The 21,528-nt window shown below is 41.6% G+C and overlaps 1 protein-coding gene across 1 annotated transcript; it reads right to left on the bottom strand.

Moving 5' to 3' along the window:
- Positions 1-18,931: 18,931 nt before the first annotated feature.
- On the bottom strand, positions 18,932-19,264 carry LOC138909276 (uncharacterized). Its single transcript, XM_070200461.1, has one exon. The coding sequence runs from the start codon at positions 19,262-19,264 to the stop codon at positions 18,932-18,934; it is 333 nt and encodes a 110-aa protein (XP_070056562.1).
- Between the last annotated feature and the right edge of the window lie 2,264 nt (positions 19,265-21,528).

The following is a 21,528-nucleotide window of genomic DNA, read 5'->3' as shown; positions in this document are numbered from 1 at the left end:
AGGGGCAAGGGCTTTGAGAAGAACATCCACTCGAGCATTTGCGGACCGCTGCTCATTGATCAATTACTCTTTCAGGTTCTCAACCTGTTTCCTCAGGTCTGCATTTTCAGCCGTCAAGCGGATAACCTCTACACCTTGAGCACTGCTCGAACCAGGTTCCTCCTTGGCTTGACTGAGTTGTCCCTCAAGAATGGCATTCCTAGCCTTCAGCCTCATTATCTCCTCGTTAGCAGTCCGAGCATCAATCAACTGAGAAATCGTAGAATTGCTGACAACTCCCCTTTCTTGTCAATACACTCGTACTCCCCCAAGGTAGTTATTGAGAACGTTTGCTTTCGAGTTTCCACAGCTGCTCTCCCCAAGGGAACTTTGAAATATTCAAACACTTTGGTGAGCAGGAACCCATAAGGCAAACCATGGTTCCCATCCTTGAAGTCTGCTACATTTTTCATATGTTCAATCATGATTCCTGGTAGGTTGATAGTAGTGTATCCATCCAATGCCTCCAGGAGGAACAAGTCCGCTATTGATGCAATGGAATATCTTTCCATGTGAGGGAGCAGGACCTTGTTCACCATCTCAAACATGAGCTGGTATTCTGGAAGCAGGGCCGTCTTGTGCACCTGTTCCCCCTCTCTGAACAACCCGAGGCTTTAGAATAACCTTCCTAAAATCGGCGGAACGGGTCCCTTCAACAGACGAGAGCCCCTCAGTAAGCACATCCAAGATACTCCCCAGTACGGCTTCGTCCATCATAAAATCCACTCCATTGATCTTCAGGAAAATATTGTTATCCTCCACAGTGAACAGATCAACGTAAAAGCTGTGAACTTCCTCTTCATATACTTTTGGACTCTGAGTAGTAAAAAGATGAGTCCACTTCTGAAACTCACAAATTTCAACTAGTTGTCTCATGCATAACATGTCAAGAATGTCAGCATCAAACACTCTGCCCCACAACACCATTTGTTGCTTCAGCTTTTCTCTTCTGACAACTTCAGACACTTCCACTCCGGTCTTCTTGGAGGAACCAGGTTCCTCACTGTCACTTGCCTTTCTATTGTGAGATTTCTTCTTCTCAACACCTTTATTCTTCCTACCAGACTTAGCTTTCTCACCAGATTCCTTCTTCTCGACACTCTTCTCTTGATCAATTTCAACACCTTTCACAGATGACCCTTTCTTGGACTTCTCAATCACAAACTTCTTAGAGGATTTACGAACAAGGGAAGCAGGTTCCTCATTCACCTCTTCGTCCTCAACATCCACAATATTGGCCGGAGGCAGATCCTCCTCATTCACTAATTTTTCCCCTTTCACCAATCTTCTTCTCTTCTTTTTCTCCTAATTACTCTTCAAAGTATTTTCAAGTGCTTCTTTCTTCTGCTGCCTAGTAGTGGGTCTTTTGAGAACGGGCTCTTTGGAGACTGCCCTATCAATTCTAGCAGCGATAAACTGTGCTACAGGCATATCATCAAAATCCTCCTCACTTTCATCATCTTCTTTTTCAGACAGAGGCTTTATCTTAGGAATCACAAAATCTAATGGAACTGCATCTAGATGAGGGGAAAGAAGAGGGTCAGTACTGTCCATAGGCTCTTTAGTGGAGCGTGGGTTTTCATCCCAAGTAGGAGCAGAGTGCTCCTCTTGGGCAGAGGGAGCAGGTCCCTCTGCTGGCTCCCCTATAGTACTAATTGGTACCAAGTCACCTTGAGGCACTAATTCCCCACTTGTATCCCCATTCCCTTTTTCTCCCCCTGAGTCTCAGCACTCACATCATCAAACACATACTCCCCAACTAAACTCCCTTCAATAGCAATACGCAACATGTTTTCTATGGCTTCCTTTTTACTCACATCCAACAATGTAGAATTAGTAGAGGCGAGAGAGGCGTTACCTAACGGTGATACACTATTTAGATCAAAAGTTTGAGCAAAGGGGGCAGTAAATACACCAGATGCTTAACCAAGACTAGCAATAGCCTCTTGGGCTACAGTTGTTTCCTCAACCCACTGACTCAAAACCTTTGTTCCCTCTTCTCCTTCTACCAGTCCATCATCTCATTTGTTTCGGCATAGTAGAGGGAGAAGTTGACGCGAAAAACTTCTTGGGTGTTTGATTTTTTTGACTACGATGGGAACCAGAACATGATGGAGTCAGGGAAGAGACAATGGGTGGTGGATGGTCAGAGATGGGGGTTTCACTAGGTGAAGGTTGAGGCTCAAATTTAGGCTGTTGCACTTCGTGAGACGAAGACACAGTAAGAATGTCAATGGTGGCTTTAGGAGACTCTGATTTCTGAGAAGACATGGTGAGTTTTTTTAGAGTTAAGAGACAAGAAAAAAGGTTTCCAGAGAAAAGAAGGTTTGATGGCTTTGATGTAGACAGTTATGAGAGAGACATGTCTTTTGGGGTTATTTAGATGGAAGAAGGATGTATGGGTCAAAATCTATCTCTAGTCGAAATGGTATTAGTAAAACATTCCTAGGCCGCCACATGTCGAAGTAATCTAATTAACAACAAAGGTCGTGGTTGAAGAGTCAGCAAAGACTGAAATCTAGGAGTTACCAAAGATCGAGGCCGAGGTCGAGTACCCTTGATAGAGTTATAACGGCAAGTTTCAATATAGGACATTAAAGAAAATATTCTAGTGGATATTCTCTGCATTTGTACTATTAGGGTTTTTAGGAATATGTTCTCTATAAATAGAAAGAGACACAATGATAGGGGACATATGATAATCATTTATAAAATATACTTTGACTTTAAAGAGAGAATCTGGTCTTATTATAAGCCTACAAAAATAACCTTTTTCACAAAGATTCTTGTCCACACTTTTCCATCAGATCCGAGGATAACTCGGATATTCAAAGGCTTGTTCATCGTTCATCATTGTTAGATAGAACATCCGTTGATTTCATTCTTTTTCGGGTGACTCATTCATTCTATTTACATAAGTTCCATTTATTGCTATTCCTAACTATTTAATGCTACATTATTTCTGTTTGGGTTCTTAAATATTGTCCATTGTGTACCATTATTGCTTTTGGAAGAGATCTACGTATTATTTATCACATTACCGGGAAGTTCATCTTTGAGATATTATTATTAACTAAGATTAGCCCTCATTTGTATAAAGTTAATTAGTTGAATCAAGATCTATATTTTTTGGTGAAATAATTTGGCGCCGTATGTGGGGATTTCTTAGTTAAATTTTTAGTTTCCTCTAGATCTACAGCTAACGCAATTCACTAACCTCACAAACCCCGAGATCTTCTTTCTTTGTATGCACAAAAACCTACATGGCAGGTAACCAAGGAGAAAGAAAAAAAATAACAAGTGATTTCCCTAGCAACCTCATGAACGCTATCAACGAGAGCTACGAAATAGTAGGCGAGGATGTGACGCCCAACGCTTCCCCTAGGCGCGAGAGGTCGCCTCCCCCTCCCACTGCACTGCAACATAACAAAACCCAGTGGAAAAGAGGCCTCCACATCCGCAAAAGAAGGGACGCCCCCAGCTATGAAAAAACTCCTCGAAGCATGGCTGACCGACACGCTAGTGAGCGTCCTCAACAAACCCACTCCAGGCATGACTACAGAAACCGCAAGAGCTTGCATGATATAACAAACAGTCGAGCAGTGCAACCGACCAAGCCCTCTGACGACAGGTGTAACTCACAATATTACTAACAGTGCAGGTGACAGCGCATTCGCTGCCATTCTAAAGAGGATGGAACAAATGGAGAACGAAAACAAAGCACTCCGAGACCAGATGAAAGAATACCAAGAACGAGTCGACAAGATACCGGGCGCTCCTAAGCTGTTGCCAAAAAATACCGGCAGGTTCGTAGAGCAGTCGTACAACAATAACACAGCCCTACATGCCATACCAAAGACCTTCAAAATGCCACCCTACCTCAGGATATACGACAGAACGACTGATCCTGAAGATCATGTAACCCATTACGTCACCGTCGTGAAAGGCAACGACCTTACCAAGGAACAAGTGTCCTCTATTTTGCTGAAGAAGTTTGGCGAAACCCTTACGGAAGGGGCATTAACATAGTATTCACAGCTACTTGCCTGCTCCATAGAAATTTTCGAGGAAATGGCCGATAAATTAGTAACTGTCCATGCCGGAGCCAAGAAGGCCGAAGCAACAGTAAACGACATATTTGCTATCAAGCAGCCCTTGGGGGAGGGACTAAGGGACTTCCTCGCTCGATTCAACAGAGTAAGGATGACTCTGCCGAACGTATCCGAAGGGATGGTGGTCGCGGATTTCCAGAACGGGTTGAGTAGAGATGGTTCAAGAGCGACTAGAAAATTATTGAGTCGATTGATGAAATATCCTCCAACCACTTGGGACGAAATCCATAATGCTTATTTTGCCGAAGTCCGAGCAGACAAAGACGACCTCAACAGACCAACTCACCGGCTAACCTCGATACAAACCGATTTCAGAAAAGAACGAAGAGACAATATCAAGAGGGATCACCCCATTTCGTGACCCAACAGGGAATGACACCAGCCATATGTCAGGGCGGCCGCCGCACCTTCCCCCGCTATGAAGAAGGCCCATCCAGGCCAGGGACAGGGACTCACCGGAACGAAAGAGGTATGCCCCATTTATTATCTTCTCACAATTTTTGTATGTCACCTACATAAATAGTCTACGCTCTTAGAAACTTGAAACAAAGGTGAAGTGGTCGCCGAAGATAGGATCAGACCCGAACACCAAAAAATCTGACGCCATCTGTGAGTTCTACCAGGAACGTGGGCACAAAATAGAAGATTGCATCACCCTCAGACAAGAAGTCGTAAACACGTTGCGGCAGGGACACCTCAAAGAGCTTTTAAGCGACAATGGGAGAAACAACTTCGCTAGAGGACGTGAACACCAAGGCCCGCCGAAGCCGCCATCACCAGCTCGTACTATCAACATGATCATCGGTGGCGACGACAACCTCTCTATCAAAGGTGTGATTTTCACCACCACTCACAAGCTCAAGCGATCTGTCACCCGCGAATGGTACGCCGGACTCGAAGAAAGTATCATCTTCGATGAGTCGGATGCCGACGGTTTGACTTTTCCTATAATGATGCTTTCATTATTACTTTACGCATTTTAGATACCGATGTCAAACGTATCATGGTGGACGATGGAAGTGGGGCATGCATTATATATCCCTGAGTCCTCACCAAAAGATACTCGAGGATAAGATAGTATCGCGCTGCATACGCTAACCGGTTTTAATAATGCAGTTGAGCGGACGTCCGGGGAAATTACACTCCCCGTCTTGGCCAGAGGTGTGACTCTGGAAATGACATTCCACATCATGGACCAGGCCACCGCGTACAACGCCATAGTGGGACGACCATGGATACATCCCATGAGAGCCACCCCCTTCAGCCTATACCGAGTAATTAAATTCCCAACACCATGGGGAATATTCAGCATACATGGAAAACAACACACGTCTCGGGAATGCTACCGCATTGCCTTAGACAACATGACAACCTAACAGAAAAAAGACAAGGAAAAATAGGCATAGCAATCAACAGGGCCGAGGTCGATGCATGGAGAGACTGGGGACGTCATCATAGATCCCGAAATGGTTGAGATTGCAGATTCGACCATAGACAACCTCGACCCCATTCAATTGGACCTTAATGACGGCAGCAAAAGGGGGCTGCAAACTCCGGGAACCAAGTAAATTCAGTCAATTTTTAATAACTAATGCAGATTTGTTTACCTTCAGCCATGCAGATATGCCGGGCATCCCAAGGGAAATCGCCACACATAAATTAAACGTCGACCCGTTCCACCCCTCAGTAAGACATGTCAGGCATAAATTCAACCCCACCATCAATGATGCAGTTCGTGATGATGTGGAAAAATTGTTAAAAAATGGCCCTATCAGGGAATCGAAGTACCCTAAGTGGATCGCCAACGTAGTGATGGTAAAAAAGAAAAATGGGAAATGGCAGATGTACGTGGATTTCACAAACTTGAACAAAGCATGTCCGAATGATTCGTTCTTATTACCCTATATCGACACAATAGCCGGGCACGGACTATTGAGTTTCTTGGACGCTTACTCAAGCTATAACCAATGTTTTATGGAGGAAGAAGACCACGTTCATCACCCACCGAGGAACGTATTGTTATAGGGTCATGTCGTTTGGGCTGAAGAATACAGGAGCTGCATATCAAAGATTAGTGACAAAGATGTTCAAAGACCAGCTCGGCCAGACCATGAAAGTATATATAGATGACATGTTGGTCAAGTCCTAAAAGGCAGATGATCACATCGATCATTTGAGGGAAGCTTTCGATATATTAAGATGGTATGGAATGAAACTAAATACGAAGAAATGCACATTTAGCGTAGCCTCGGGAAAGTTCTTGGGTTTTTTGGTGTTGCAGCGGGGGATCGAGGTCAACCCAGACCAAATCAAAGCTATCGAGGGGATACCAGAGCTCTTGACTACCAAGAAGCAATTCCAAAGGTTGACTGGACGAATCGCTGCCCTATCGAGATTCATCTCGCGGTCGTCTAATATATGTCACAAATTATTTGGCATACTCAAAAAGGACAACTGCCTCGAATAGACTCCCGGGTGCGTCCAGGCTATGCGAGAACTGAAGGCATACCTATCATCACTAACCCTGCTTTCAAAACCAGAACTTGGGGAGTAGCTCCTCGTCTATCTAGCTGTCTCCGAAGTAGTGGTAAGTGCAGTCATGATCAACGAAAACAAAGATACATAATCTCCCATCTATTACATTAGCAAAACACTCATCGACGCCGAGATGAGGTACCCGCACCTCGAAAAATTGACTCTGGCATTGGTCATAGCTTCACGAAAGCTTAGACCCTATTTCCAGTGCCACCCCATCTTGGTCGCCACAACATTTCCCCTGAGGAACATTTTGCATAAACCCGAACTATCGGGGAGGCTGTCCAAGTGGGCCATCGAGCTAAGTGAGCATGATATCACATACCAGCCATGAACGACGATAAAGTCATAGGTTCTCGACGACTTCGTCGCCGACTTTAGTGCAAAAATAATGCCTGGAGTCCAAAGGGAAGCCGTCCAAGCTTCCCTCCAAACACAAGACCTATGGGTCCTATACACCGATGGTGCATACAACGCATCAGGGTTTGAACCGGGACTCGTACTCGAGGTCCCTACAAGTGAAGTAATTCGCCAGTCCATAAGGTGCCCAGATATGACTAACAATGAGACCGAGTCTGAGGCCTAATTGCAGGGTTGAGGCTAGCACTCAATTATGGGGCAAAATGGTTGAAACTCCGTTGCAATTCCCAGCTCGTGGTCAACTAAGTCATAGGGACTTTCCAAATCAAGGAACAAAGGTTGCAAAAATACTAGACTGAGATCTGCAAGCTACTACCCGAGTTCGACGAACACCACCTCGACCAGATCCCACGGGCGCAGAATGCCAAAGCGGACGGCCTCGACAAATTGGCCGCAACTACCAAAAATATCACGATCAGGATAAAATCGTAGTCCACCTCCTCAACTCATCACTAGACCAAATCGAGGTATGAACCATAATTAACTTGGGATTGGCGCAATCGTATTATCGCCTATTTGTAGGACAGCACACTCCCAGACAACAAGAAAGAGGCCAAGAAACTAAGAACGCAAGCGGCCAAATACAGTCTCCTTCATAGTGACATGTACAAGAGGACTTACAGCGGCCCTCTGGGGAAATATTTGGGCCTGAACTAAACCCAGTGCATCCTAGAAGAAGTCCATGAAGGCCGTTGCGGTGCTCACTCCGGCAATCGAGCACTAGTCAGATACCTCATACGGGCGGGATATTATTGGCCTACCATGAAAAAGGACGTCGTAGACTTCGTGAGGAAATGCAAACAATGCCAAAAGTACGCCCCAATGATTCACCAAGCAGGAGAACATCTCCACCTAGTCACTTTTCCCTGGTCGTTCATCAAATGGGGAATGGACATCGTGGGCCCCCTCCCAGCAGGGCGAGGTAATGTATGATTCTTTTTGGTTTTAACTGACTATTTCTCTAAATGGGTGAAAGCAAGAGCATTCACCCAAATATGGGAACAATAGGTAATCGCCTTTATATGGAGAAACATCATCTGCCAATTCGGCCTACCCAAGGAGATCAGCTGTGACAACGGACCCTAGTTCATGGGAAAGAAAACCCCTGAATTCTTCGAGAAATGACATATCAAGAGGATACTCTCAACCCTATATCACCCAGCGGGTAACGGGCAAGCAGAGTCCTTCAACAAGTCCATACTAAATATCATGAAGAAAAATCTCGAGGATGCCAAGGGATTGTGGCCGGAAATACTACTAGAAGTATTATAGGCCTGCCGAGCAACCCCGAAGACGAGCACAGGAGATACGCCCAGCCTAAGGTACTCCTATGAAAGCAGTATGAGTAACGATGAGAGCAGAAGGCAGGAACTCGACGAACGAAGAGATATGGCGTACATAAGAATGGTCGCCCAAAAAAAAAGCAGAACATTATTATAATAAGAAAGGAAAGGTTCGGCCGCTTAAAGTCGGGGACTACATGCTGAAAGACAAAACACAAGCGAGCAAAGACCCCCGGGAAGGCAAGCTGGGAACAAACTGGAATGGTCCGTACAAAAACACAGGCAAAGCGAACAAGGGTTCATTCCAACTAGAGACAATGGAAGGAAAGTAACTACCAAACAATTGGAACATCAGCCACCTCAAATACTTTAACTCCTAAGAGAAGAAGTGTCCCCCAAGTCGTACTCTTTTTCCCTCACTTGAGTTTTGTCCCATTTGGGTTTTCTCAATAAGGTTTTTAACGATGCGACAAAGGGAACACATCGAGTCAAAGTACACGAGGGAGGGACTGTTGTTACTCATTCATTGCTCGACTCCTCAATAATCTCCAAGCCAAACAATGAAGGGACTAGGTAGACCGGGACTGGGACTGGAACACCAGCCAACACCCAAAATCTGTAACTTTCTCCAAGTATGTAACTAAAGCAACAATGTCGAAGTAATAAGAAACTTACGTTTATCAGGACACTTTTTCATATTAAGGTTATGTTCGACCCCTCTCGAACAAACACCTACCGGTCCTCAGCCGCAATTTAATGAAAGGTTATGTTTGACTAAGCTCAAACAAACACCTATCGGCCCTCAGCCATGATTTAACGAAAGGATATGTTCGACTAAGCTCGAGCAAACACCTACCAGCCCTCAACCGCGATTTAATGAAAGGTTATATTCGACTAAGCTCGAACAAATACCTACCGGCCCTCGGCCACGATTTAATGAAAAGTTATGTTCGATTAAGCTTGAACAAACACCTATCGGCCATCAGCCGCTATTTAACGAGAGGTTATGTTCGACTAAGCTCGAACAAATACCTACCGGCCCTCGACCGCGATTTAACAAAAGGTTATGTTCAACCAAGTTCGAACAAACATTTATCGGCCCTCGGCCACAAATACGAAAAGGTTATGTTCGACCTCGCTCGAACAAACACCTATCGGCCCTCAGCCAAATCTCAATGAAGAAATGCACTCGACCTATATAAACAAGGGGTTGACATATCCCATGAATATTGCTCCATGGCCACGACCAGCTAAAAGACAACAACGATAAGAAGGACAAAAGGTGAAACGAGCAAACAACAAAAGCAAAAAATATACAAGTACAGAAAATAAACCATAGGAATGGAAGAAGATGCAAGGAACAACTTTGATATTTCATACTTAAATTATTTACAAAGACTCTTGAAGAAGCCGACAAAAATACACATAAAGTCAAAAAGCAAACTACTGGTCATTTCCATTACGGCCTTTAGTGCCCTCGCCAGCTCGGTCTTCAATGACATCACCACCCTGACCACTGATACCCTAATCGTCTCGGCCCTCAACACCCTCTCCATCCTCCCCCGGAGGGTATATGGGATCATATCAGGCATTGTCCTCGAGGCAATCTATAGCATCCTCATCGCCCTCATCTTCCCCACTAGGACAAGGAGTAGTCGCATAATAACCACAAGCAATTCGAGCCTCGCGAGCTTTGACATGAGCACCCTCAAAGTTTGCAGCAGAAAATGGAGCCCGCTACATGCAACTCGCGAAGCACATCCAGTCGGGCTTCGGAGTGAATCCACTCTTCTTACAAGTCACAATGAATGTTGGGGAAGTCAGAAGTCGCAGATGAAGAAGGCCGTTCAAGTAGTTTGGCCTTCTCGGCCTCCAAAGCAGCAACCCGATCGTAAAGATCAGAGGTCTCTTTCTCCAACTCCCTAATCCTTTCATCGAGCCGCTCTTCTTTAAGCCTTGCCATTGTCAAATCATTTTCTCGCTCAGAATAAAGAGTTTGGATCACCACCTCAAGGGACTCCACCTTCCTCAAAGCCTCCGACCGAGCGAACTCTGCCTTCTCTAGCTCATCCCTCTTCTCGGTGACCTCGCCACTAAGAGCCTCCGCTCTGAATTGACACTCCTCAAGCTGGCCTCGCAGCAAGACTACCTGAGCTTGGAGATCACTGCACTGGGCTTCTACCCCCTACTAAGCTCAAGCTCTTCCTCTTTGATCCTGAACGTCCCTTCCAGGACGCTGCACTTCCCCACTACCCCCACCAGCTTCTCATCTCTTTCCTTCAAGTCCTTCCTTAGTTAGCGTATATTGCCGCTTTCGCGGAGCCGGCACTGAAGCTCCCGGTAGTTCTCAAGGATTTTGAAGTACTTATCCTTTAACTTCATATAAATATATTTACGTCTCTGCTCCCTACGATCACTTTCAATCTCCAGGACGACCGTCTGCAAAACGAATGAAGGAAGTTAGATCCCATGAAAGAACAAAACGTAAGGAAAATAACGGACAACAAATGTACTTACCCGAAGGGCGAGACCAACAATGTTATTTGACAAGGTGCTATCATCTATAGTCTAGAGAATCGTACCCTAGATTTCATAACAAAGAGGGACAAGGGAGGGGATTATCTCTTTGGTGTTAACAAAAAGATTACGATCCATCGGGATCGCCATAGTCCTTGAACCCCCTTCCAATCTTACTTCGAGTTGAGTAAGCCCCTCATCGATCATACTCAAATCGTCTATATCTATGTCAAAGTCAGATCCAATATCCTCCTTAGCAACATCCTTCCTTCTCATCAGTCGAAGAAGGCATGTCCGCATCGACCCCGGAAGATGAAGCCTCCTTGCGCCTTGGAAGGGCAGGGCCGTCATTACTCATCGCACCCTTGGCCGCATCCCCCACAGGATGCATGCTCGTATCCTCCAAGTGAGGGGCCTCGGGACTTGCATCTGGGCTCTCTCCAATATGCATTGTGGTCGTTTCCCGAAGGACAAGGCCACAATTTCCCATATCAACAATTGCCAGCCTCTCTCCCCCGGTATCCACAGCCCTCCTCTTACTAGGTATCAAACCACCGTCATCAGGAGAGACGTCATCCTCATCAACTAGCGAATAAAGTTGGGGGCCAGGAGTCACAGAAGGAACAGAGAGAGTCTCCCGAGGTACGACAACTGAGGTCGAGATCGGTACTGGAGACGTAGTAGCCACAACATGAGCCGAAGTCGATGAGGCAACAACCACCTTTTGAAAAGAAGTCACTAGTGCCCGGCTCCTCCGAGAACCCCTGCATGAGAAAAGGACAGCATTAAGGCCACAATCGAAGAAAGGAAATTACCAGTCGAAGGGAGAGCATGCCCGAATTTATTGAAAAAACTTGGCCATTCACAAATCCCTACGATGTGAGGGAGGAGCCGCTCGACCCAATCAGAAATATGAGCGTCCAAAGGAGGAGGCGAGGTCTTGGGTGCAAAAAAGAAGGCGAGAAGTCAAAATTCAGGATCAAACACAAGGAAACCAAAGTACTTATGAATATAGTTCCAAGCCTCAGGAAAGCCATTGGCATTGGCCATAATGTCCTCGATTCTGAAAAAAAAGAAGTTAAACCATGATTGACAACTGCCCTTGTTGTCTATCTTCACCACCAAGCATTTTCCCCCTCGGTGGTGAAGGTTCAGCATCGTTCCCCTATAAAAGCTAGGAGCGAATAGATGAATTAAGTGCTGCAGTATCAATTCGACCCCGGCCAGCTCAACAAACTTAGTGAACATCTTTATAATTTTATAGATGTACGGTGCGAGCTGAGCAGGACATATGTCGTAGTGACGACACAACTCCACTAGTGGAAGGAGGGGAAAATAATAACCGACTTGAAAGGGGTAGGCATAGAGGGTGCAATACCCATGACGTGGACATGTACCATATCCCCTCGGCCGGGATCAACTCGACATGATTGGGAAAGCCAAACTTGGCCTTAAGCTCTCCTAATTCCTTCACCATCATCACTGATCGAAAAACTTCAGGTGTGACCTTTGGTGATTTAGTGAAATAATATTCGGAATCATATTTGCGTGAGATATCTTCTCCACTGACGGGAAGGTTTCATCCTCAATGGTGGCAGGAAAGCTCTCCCCATGCGAGGGGAACACCACTGCAAAGAGAACAACACGACTCCCCTCACCAGCATCAGCAGACACGTTAGACATGATTTAACGTAGTGGAGAAAAGTAACAAACGAAAAGGAATGAAGAATGATATAGGTCAGCGAAGCAGAAAAGAAATTTAGAGAAGAAGAAGAGCAATAGAAGGGTATGGTGCTTCAAAACGTTGAAAGGTTTAAACTTCAAAATCAGGTTCAAAGATCTCTATTTATAAAGGTCATGGCTCCAAAACCAAAAAACGGTTCATCATGATTGGCACCAGAACCGAAACAATAGGTCTAATCAAAGGCCACACGTGAAACGGAGCGATGCATCGGGAATATGCATCATAATAACGCATCATCATGAAGTCATCCCAAAACCTAGACAACATAACTCCAACAAATCACCCGAAAAATTCGAGGTATTAGCTAGACCACCAATAACAGGATCCGCTCATCCAACCCGCCCGCGAAGCCAGCCTCAATAAGCAGAGGGACTAACTGTATGAGTCAAAATCTATCTCTAGTCGAAATGGTATTAGTAAAACATTCCTAGGCCGCCACGTGTCGAAGTAATCTAATTAACAACAAAAGTCGTGGTTGAAGAGTCAGCAAAGACTGAAGTCGAGGAGTTGCTAAAGATCGAGGCCGAGGTCGAGTATCCTTGACAGAGTTATAATGGTTAGTTTCAAGATAGGCCATTAAAGAGAATATTCTAGTAGATATTCTCTGCATTTGTACTATTAGAGATTTTAGGAACATGTTTCCTATAAACAAAAAGAGACACAATGATAGGGGACATGTGATATTCATTTGTGAAATATATTTTGACTTTAAAGAGAGAATCTAATCTTATTATAAGCCTACAAAAATAACCTTTTCACTAAGATTCTTGTCCATACTTTTTCACCAGATCCGAAGATAACTTGGATATTCAAAGGCTTGTCCATCGTTCATTATTATCCGAAAGAACATCTATTGATTTTATACTTTTTCGGGTGACTCATTCATTCTATTTACATAAATACCATTTATTGCTATTCCTCGCTATTTAATGCTACATCATTTCTATTTGGGTTCTTAAATATTGTCCATTATGTACCTTCATTGCTTTTTGTAGAGATCTATGTATTATTTATCACACTATCGGGAATTTCATCTTTGGGATATTGTTATTGACTAAGACTAGCCCTCATTTGTATAAGTTTAATTAGTTGAACCAAGATATATATATTTTGGTCAAACAGAGGGACCGATTACAATTTGATGCAATGGACTGGGTAGTCGGGTCGGTTTGTAACGGGTGTGACGTTTGGGCTTAAAATGTGTGGGAAAAAAGGCAGACACATTTTAATGACGTGGCACTTTTAGCAATTTAAAATGCGTATGAGTGTAGGAGGAACTGCTAACCCGGGTCAAGGAAACCGGGTTCCTTGACTGATTTGCAAATATGAGCCTCATCCTCCTACCAAATTGCAACGTCATTAGCTGATTATTTTCCCTGTAATTACCATGCGTGTTTACCAGTAACGGTATAGAATTGACTTAAACGTTGCCAGAACATATTTTTTAGCACTTTACCTTACCATTCCTTCATAGCTAGTCATTGAGGGACCATATTCTCAGTTCAATTTGATTAGTCCCAAATCTAGTTGAATTCTTTTCAAAATGATCTCTGCTCAATGATTTGGTGAAGATATTAGCTACCCGATCCTCTATTTTGTAAAACTTCATGCAGATGAGATCTTTTTCAATGTTGTCTTTGAGGAAATGGTGTCGCACATCAATGTGCTTTGTCCTCTTATGTTGAACCAGGTTTTTTGCCATATTGAGAGCACTTGTGTTGTCACACAGTAGTGGTACACAGTTAGAAAACACACCAAAAAGTCTAGTTGTTGCTTGATCCATAGCAATTGGGAACAACAGGAAGCAACTGCCACATATTCAACTTCTGCAGTAGAGAGGGCTATAGAGTTTTATTTCTTTGTACCCCATGAAATCAAGCATGACCCCAGAAAATGTGTCATCTGAGATGTACTCTTTTTATCCACCAAATAACCAGCATAATCAGCATCAGCATACCCAATTAAGTCAAAGTTATCTCCTGAGGGATAATAGAGGACCATGTCCTGTGTTCCTTCGAGATACCTCAGAATTCTCTTAGAAGCTTTCAGATTAGATTATTTTGGACTTTATTGGAATCTACCACATAACCCCACACTAAATACAATGTCATGTCTGCTGGCTGTAAGATACAAGAGTGAACCAATGATGCCCCGATACATAGTTTCATTCACAGGAGAACCGGGTTCGTCCATGTCTTGACGAGTGGCTGTGGTAATAGGAGTATCAATGATCTTTGAACTTTCCATCTCAAACCTCTTCAGAGGCTCTTTAATTTATTTATGCTGACTTATTATCGTTCCCTTATAGGTTTGCTTAACTTGCAGACCTAGGAAGAAGTTCAGTTCCCCCATCATACTCATTTCAAACTCATTTCCCATAAGTTTGGCAAACTCCTCACACAAGGAATCATTTGTTGCACCAAAGATGATGTCACCAACATAAACCTGCACAATTAGCAGGTTCCTCCCTCTTTTCTTCAAAAAAAGAGTGTTGTTAATTTTCTCTCTAGTAAAACCATTTTCCAGAAGGAACTTGGACAAACTTTCATACCATGCACGAGGGTCCTGCTTTAATCCATATAGTGCTTTGTCGAGCTTGAATACATGCTTAGGATGTTCATGGCATTCAAAACCAGGTGGTTGTTTGACAAAGTTTTTTTCCTATAAATATCCATTCAGAAATGCACTCTTGACATCCATTTGGAACAATTTGAATTCCATATGAGATGCAAAAGAATGAGAATTTTGATGGCTTCCATCCTTGTAACTGAAGCAAAAGTTTCATCATAATCAATTCCTTCCTCTTGATTATAGCCTTGAACCACCAACCTGGACTTGTTTCTTGTTATATTTCCAAACTCATCAAGCTTGTTTATGAACACCCACCTAGTTCCAATAACTGTACTATCTGAAGGTCGAGGAACCAGGTGCTACACGTTGTTTCTCTCAAATCGATTGAGTTCATCTTGCATAGCAGCAATCCAATCAGCATCTTTCAATGCTTCCTTGATATTTTTGGGCTCAATTTAAGACATGAAGGCTGAGAAAGCAAACATGCTTCTTGTCTTTGATCTATTTTATGCTTCGGTTGTAGTAATGGAGGGACCAGGTTCCTCTGAATCAGCTGGAGGTTCTGTTGCATCTTCTTCATTAGTCTTCTTGACTTGACTCATCAGATCTGCCTTCCTGTTTGCCATATCAATGACTTCTCCAGGAACCTTTGAGTGCTCTCCGTCTTGATCACTCTTATCATGTGAATCTTTCCCACTTGAGTGGTATGATTCATCAAAGATTACATGTATGCTTTCTTCTACATATTGAGTTCTTTTGTTGTAGACCCAGTATGCTTTGCTTTGTGAAGAATATCCAAGAAAAATACCTTCATCACTTTTGGCATCAAAGTTTTCCCGCGATTCCTTACCATTATTGAGAACAAAACATTTGCAACCAAGTGTTCTCAGGTAAGTCGGCTTGGGTTTTCTCCCGTTTAGCAATTCATACGAGGTCTTGTTTAGGAGGGACCTGATCATGCACCTGTTTATCATATAGTAGGTAGTGTACACTGCCTCAGCCCAAAAGCTTTTTAGTACACCACTATCAATTAGCATCGTCCTTGCCATATCTTCAAAAGTCCTATTTTTCCTCTCCACAATACCATTTTGTTGGGGTGTTCTGGGAGCTAAAAAATTATGACTTATACCATTTTCAGCACAAAATTCATCAAATTTTGCATTATCGAACCCGGTACCATGATCAGATCTTATGTTTACAACATTTTGGCTCATTTTCACTTGAATCTGCTTCACAAAGGCAACAAACACTAGAAAAGTTTCATCCTTGGTTCTAAGAAACAAGGTCCATGTGAATCTGGAGTAGTCATCTACAATGACAAAGATGTACGTCTTTCCTCCTTTGCTGGGCATCCTTATAGGTCTACACAGATCCATATGGAGAAGATCCAATGGCCTTGAAGAGATTACTTCCTTCTTTGGCTTGAAGGAGGACCTGACTTGCTTCCCTTTCACAAATACATCACATACCTTGTGATCCTTGAACTTTGACTTTGGCAGACCACGAACCAGGTCCTTCTTGACCAGTTTGTTCAACAAGGAGAAGCTTGCATGTCCCAATCTTCTGTGCCACAGTTCAACATCATCATTAACAACACTCAAACATGTAAGATCCCCACTGTTTAGAGACTCAAAGTCAGCAACATAGATGTTTTTGAATATTTTCGCCACCAGAACCACTTCACCAGTTACAAGATTGGTAACTGTGCAAAACTTTGATAAGAACTCCACTTTGTTTCCTTTGTCGCAGATTTGAGAGACACTCAACAGGCTGTATTTTAGGCCATTCACATAATACACATTCCCAATTGAGTGAGTGAGTGTCTTCCTAATTTTTTCAACTCCCAGAATGTATCCCTTTTTTCCATTGCCAAATGACACACTACCACCTTGTAGGGCTTTGAGTGAAAGGAAATCATCAGTACTTCCAGTCATGTGTATAGAGCAGCCGCTATCCATGTATCATCTTTGGCTGCTTCCTTTCATTGCTCACTGCACAAAGAAATCAGAGATTAAACTTAGGAACCCAAACAAGTTTGGGTCCCTTGTAGTAAGGAAAAATGCGAATTAAACTTCTTCTTATCCAAGCAGACATCATACATTTTTTTATTCAAGGGACCAGGTTCCCTAGCAGTAGATACTTTTTCAACAAAAACTTTATTTTTCTGTTGGGACTGAAATCTAGCTTTACAAGAATCTTTGAAATGACCAGTGTTACCACAATGAGTGCAAAGCCAATTATCAGGTACAATAACATACTTGCTATGTGGGTTGTAAGGAGCCTTTTTCTTTTGGAACCCAATTCCTTACCTGTTCCTCCCGTTACTTTTATACATAGAGGTGATTGTATCAGAGGACCAGGTCCACTTCAAAGATTTATCTAGGTCATTTTTAACCCTGCTTAGATCTTCTTGAAGTTGTCTATTTCTTTCAAGTTCATCACATAGACTCAGTTTTACCCTTTTTGAGTTAATTTTCAAGCTTAAGATGTGCCTCACTCGCCACTTCCTTTCCTTTTGAAGAGTTCATGCAATTTTCTATTGAAGTTTTTACAGAAATATTGTCCCTTTTTAGTTCCTCTACTATTTCTTTCAGATCCACAACTACTACCAATAAGTCATCTCTCTCATGTTCTACCTTTTCAATTTTCTCAGTTAGAACATTCTTTTCATTCTTTAAAACCTCAATGGTTTCCTTTAAGTCAACAACTATGACCAGTAAATTATCTCTCTCATGCTCTACCTCTCCTAATTCCCCAGTTAAAATATTTTTATAATTGATAAGATTATAGTAAGCATCAATCAGGACATTAGCTAAAGATACAAGCTTCTTTTGAGAGTAAGACTTTATATTTCTTTGAACGTCTAGAAAGTTTACCTCATCGTCATCACCATCTTCATCCTCATAAGATTTTACCATCAGGGCAAAGATGGAGTCATATTCTGCTGCTTCGCTTTCAACAACCATCATGGAGATGTAGTCTTGTTCATCATCGCCCCCAGATTCACTAGAGGAATCTCCCCATGCAGCAAGAGCTTGTTTCACAACATTGTCAGCGATATCTTTTCTCTTGAATTTCCTGTCGGTTCCTCTTGGTTGTCTTATCTGTGTTGTACTTGTAATGATCCTGCTTGTGGAGAGGACAATCTTTGATGAAATATTCTGGCTTCCCGTATTTGTGATAGCAATCATAACCTTTTGTTCTGCTAGAGCTGTCCTTTTTCGGAATACCTCTATTTCTGCGAACCATTTTCTAAAACTTTCGTGTCAAATAGGTCATGTCAGCATCATCACCACTTGAGTCACTGTTGTTTGCTTTGATAACCAGTTTTTCTCCTTTTTGGGTTCTCTTTTTTCATGGTCCTTCTTCTTCTTCTTCTTCTTCTTTTTCTTCTTCTTCACTTCATAGGTCTTCAGATTTCCAATGAATTCATCAATCATTAGCTTTTGCAGATCTTTTGCCTCCATGATGGCATTGACTTTGCTCTCCCAAGAACTAGGTAATACACTGAGTATTTTTCTAATCAGTTTGTTCTTTGGAATGATCTCTTCTAGAGAATGGAGCTCATTGATGATGGAAGTGAAGTGAGTATGCATGTCCTGAATGGACTTATCATCCTTCATCTTGAAGAGTTCATACTCAGTAGTGAGCATGTTGATATTTGACTGCTTGACTTGGGTTGTTCCTTCATGTGCGATTTGGAGAGCCTCCTAGATCTCCTTAGCATATTGACAAGCTGAGATTCTGCTGTACTCGTCTAGTCCAATACCACATACGGGAATCTTTTTTGCTCGGAAGTTTTTCTCGACAGCTTTGTGATCGACATCATTGCACTCCTTCCTTGTCTCTGGGACTACCACTGTTATCTCGCCAATGGTCTTCATAGGGATGACGAGTCCATCACAAATGACATCCCAAAGCTCCGAATCTTTAGCCATGATAAAATTATACATTCTTGTATTCCACCAGCCATAGTATTGTCCATTGAATTTTGGTGATCTGTAGATTAATTGACCTTCTTCAAAGTTTGGTGGAGCAGCCATGTAGATCCTTTCTAGGTGTTAGCCTTATAGAATGAACTTGTTCTGATACTAATTGATGTAAACTAAGAGTCCACCAAACTGTATAGAGAAACTGGTTCTCTATCAGTTTCCACAGAACACACACAACGGTAAGTAAATAGCACAACCTCATTTTACGTGGAAAACTCCCAGCTCATGGGATTAAAAACTACGACCTGCACTCGTAGGATTTCAACTTCACTAACCGAGAACCTTTAGATTACAACCTATTATAACCTAGGAATTAATCTCTTAATCCCTCACCTACTTGCAATAACTAAATTGCAAGCCTCTTTGTAATAACTTTATTACAAAGCTCGTCACTTTGACTAACTATAGTCAAGCACAAACACAAATACAAGGTTTATGGTTTATAAAGATATCCTACGAGATACTTCTAACTAAGCTGAGTAGGAATTACAAGTGAATAACATTAACAAAGATACAACAATACTAAAAACACACGATGAAGTCGGTGCTGGGATCTGGACCTTTGTTCTGTTGCTACTTTGTTCTTCAAGCCTTGGAGTAAATGAAGGCGACAATACATTTGAGAGAAAATAATGTTTTAGGGTTTGCAAGTGTATCAAATCCCTTGCCTCATGTTGGTAATATATAAGTGAGGTCACTAGGATAATGCAAGCAAGTATTCGGTACACAACATGCTTCAACAGTGATTGCTGCACTGTTGCGTCTGCAGTGCATCAACTTTAATAGCTGTAAAGAGTTGACTTGTACTGTGACCGGAGGAACTGATATCCATTTGTTCCCTCTGCTGTTCCCTTGACTGATATCATTGAAACTTTTGCCAGACATATGACTTGTTGTTCCGAGCACATAAAGGCTTTGTACGAGGTTCTCTATTTGATTCTCATATAAAGTTTGTTAAATCGTCAAAACACAAAGACACATAACTTATCAATAATATTTAGAAGGTTTATATCGCAACTATCTTGAAATTAAGATGGTGTGATTGATTGGTTTTGACATCTCTTCCATTCAACTTCATTGTTAATCTTGAACTGTTAACTATCTATATATAGTTTTATAGTTTATCTTAGTTTCTTTCGTCTCATTCTACGTGAAGGTATATAAGTGGCTACGGAGTTTGAGAAATCTAAAAAAACTTTTAATATGTAAGATGAATGAATATATATAAAATATTGATTTTTTTTGGAATGAGTGTTTGTAAGAGTTATATATATTTTGTTTTCATGTTTGAACAAGCCTCGTGCATGAAATATAATATTATAAGATTCTAAAATTTACTTATTCTCGAAAGCTCTTTTCTTTAGAAGCATTTGTGAGAAAAGTTGTTCTTATTTGCTAGTCAATATGAAAAATACTTGTCAATATTAGGTATGAATTTGTGTTTGGGCAAAGTTTCAAAATATTTTTGGGAAAAATTACTTTTTAGCTTATAAAATAAGCTTATTTTGAAAAGTGTTTTTCAAAAAAATATTTTTTTTTTGTAAGAAACAGTTAGTGCTTGGCTAATTAATTTAAAAAATACTTTTAAATATTAATTAATATTTAGTCCATCGTTAAAAAAGTATTTTTAAATGTATTTATCTCAAAAATACTTTTCAAAAGAGTACTCGGGAAGAAGCTAACTTTTTCCATTTCTACTTAAAAATAATTTTTTTTCTTCTAAAGCTAGCCTAATAACTTAACTTCGAAAAAAACACTTTTAGCAAGAAAAATCACTGGCCGAAAAGAGCTATTAGCCAAACCCTTCAATTCTTTAAAATAAGCACTTCTTTTAAAATACAAAAAAATAAAAAAGCACTTTTGAAGATTTTATTAAGAGGCCGTTTGGATTAGCTGATATGAAGTAGCTGATAAGCATTAGGTGCTGAAAAGCACTTTTAAGTGCTGAAACTGATTTAATAAATAAGCAGTTACGTGTTTGGATACAAGTGCTGAAATTGATAATAAGCTGTTGCTGTATTTGATAAAAAAAAGTGCTGATAAACTCTTTTTATGTTAAAATGACTTAAATAACCTTAGAAGTGTTTATACTTATAAGGGCGTAATTTATTCAAAATTTTAGATTCCAAATCGATCCAAATACAAAATATTCTATTTGTCATTTTATTTTAAATACAACTGTGCTTAGATAAGATAATTTTTATGATAAATATTATTTATTTTATGATAAGCATATAATCATAAGTTATAATAATTAATAAATTGATAAAAGTTTCTCAGTAAAAAATAAACCTAAATAGGACAAAATATTTGAA

Source organism: Nicotiana tomentosiformis, chromosome 4, assembly GCF_000390325.3.
Source record: "Nicotiana tomentosiformis chromosome 4, ASM39032v3, whole genome shotgun sequence".
Classification (NCBI taxonomy): Eukaryota; Viridiplantae; Streptophyta; class Magnoliopsida; order Solanales; family Solanaceae; genus Nicotiana; species Nicotiana tomentosiformis.
The sequence above is the reverse complement of the archived record's forward strand: the minus strand, read 5'-3'. Positions and strand labels throughout refer to the sequence as shown.

Bases quoted from the DNA above. Each gene is read 5' to 3' on its own strand.
- LOC138909276 (XM_070200461.1), bottom strand. From the start codon at position 19,264: ATGGCTGCTCCACCAAACTTTGAAGAAGGTCAATTAATCTACAGATCA.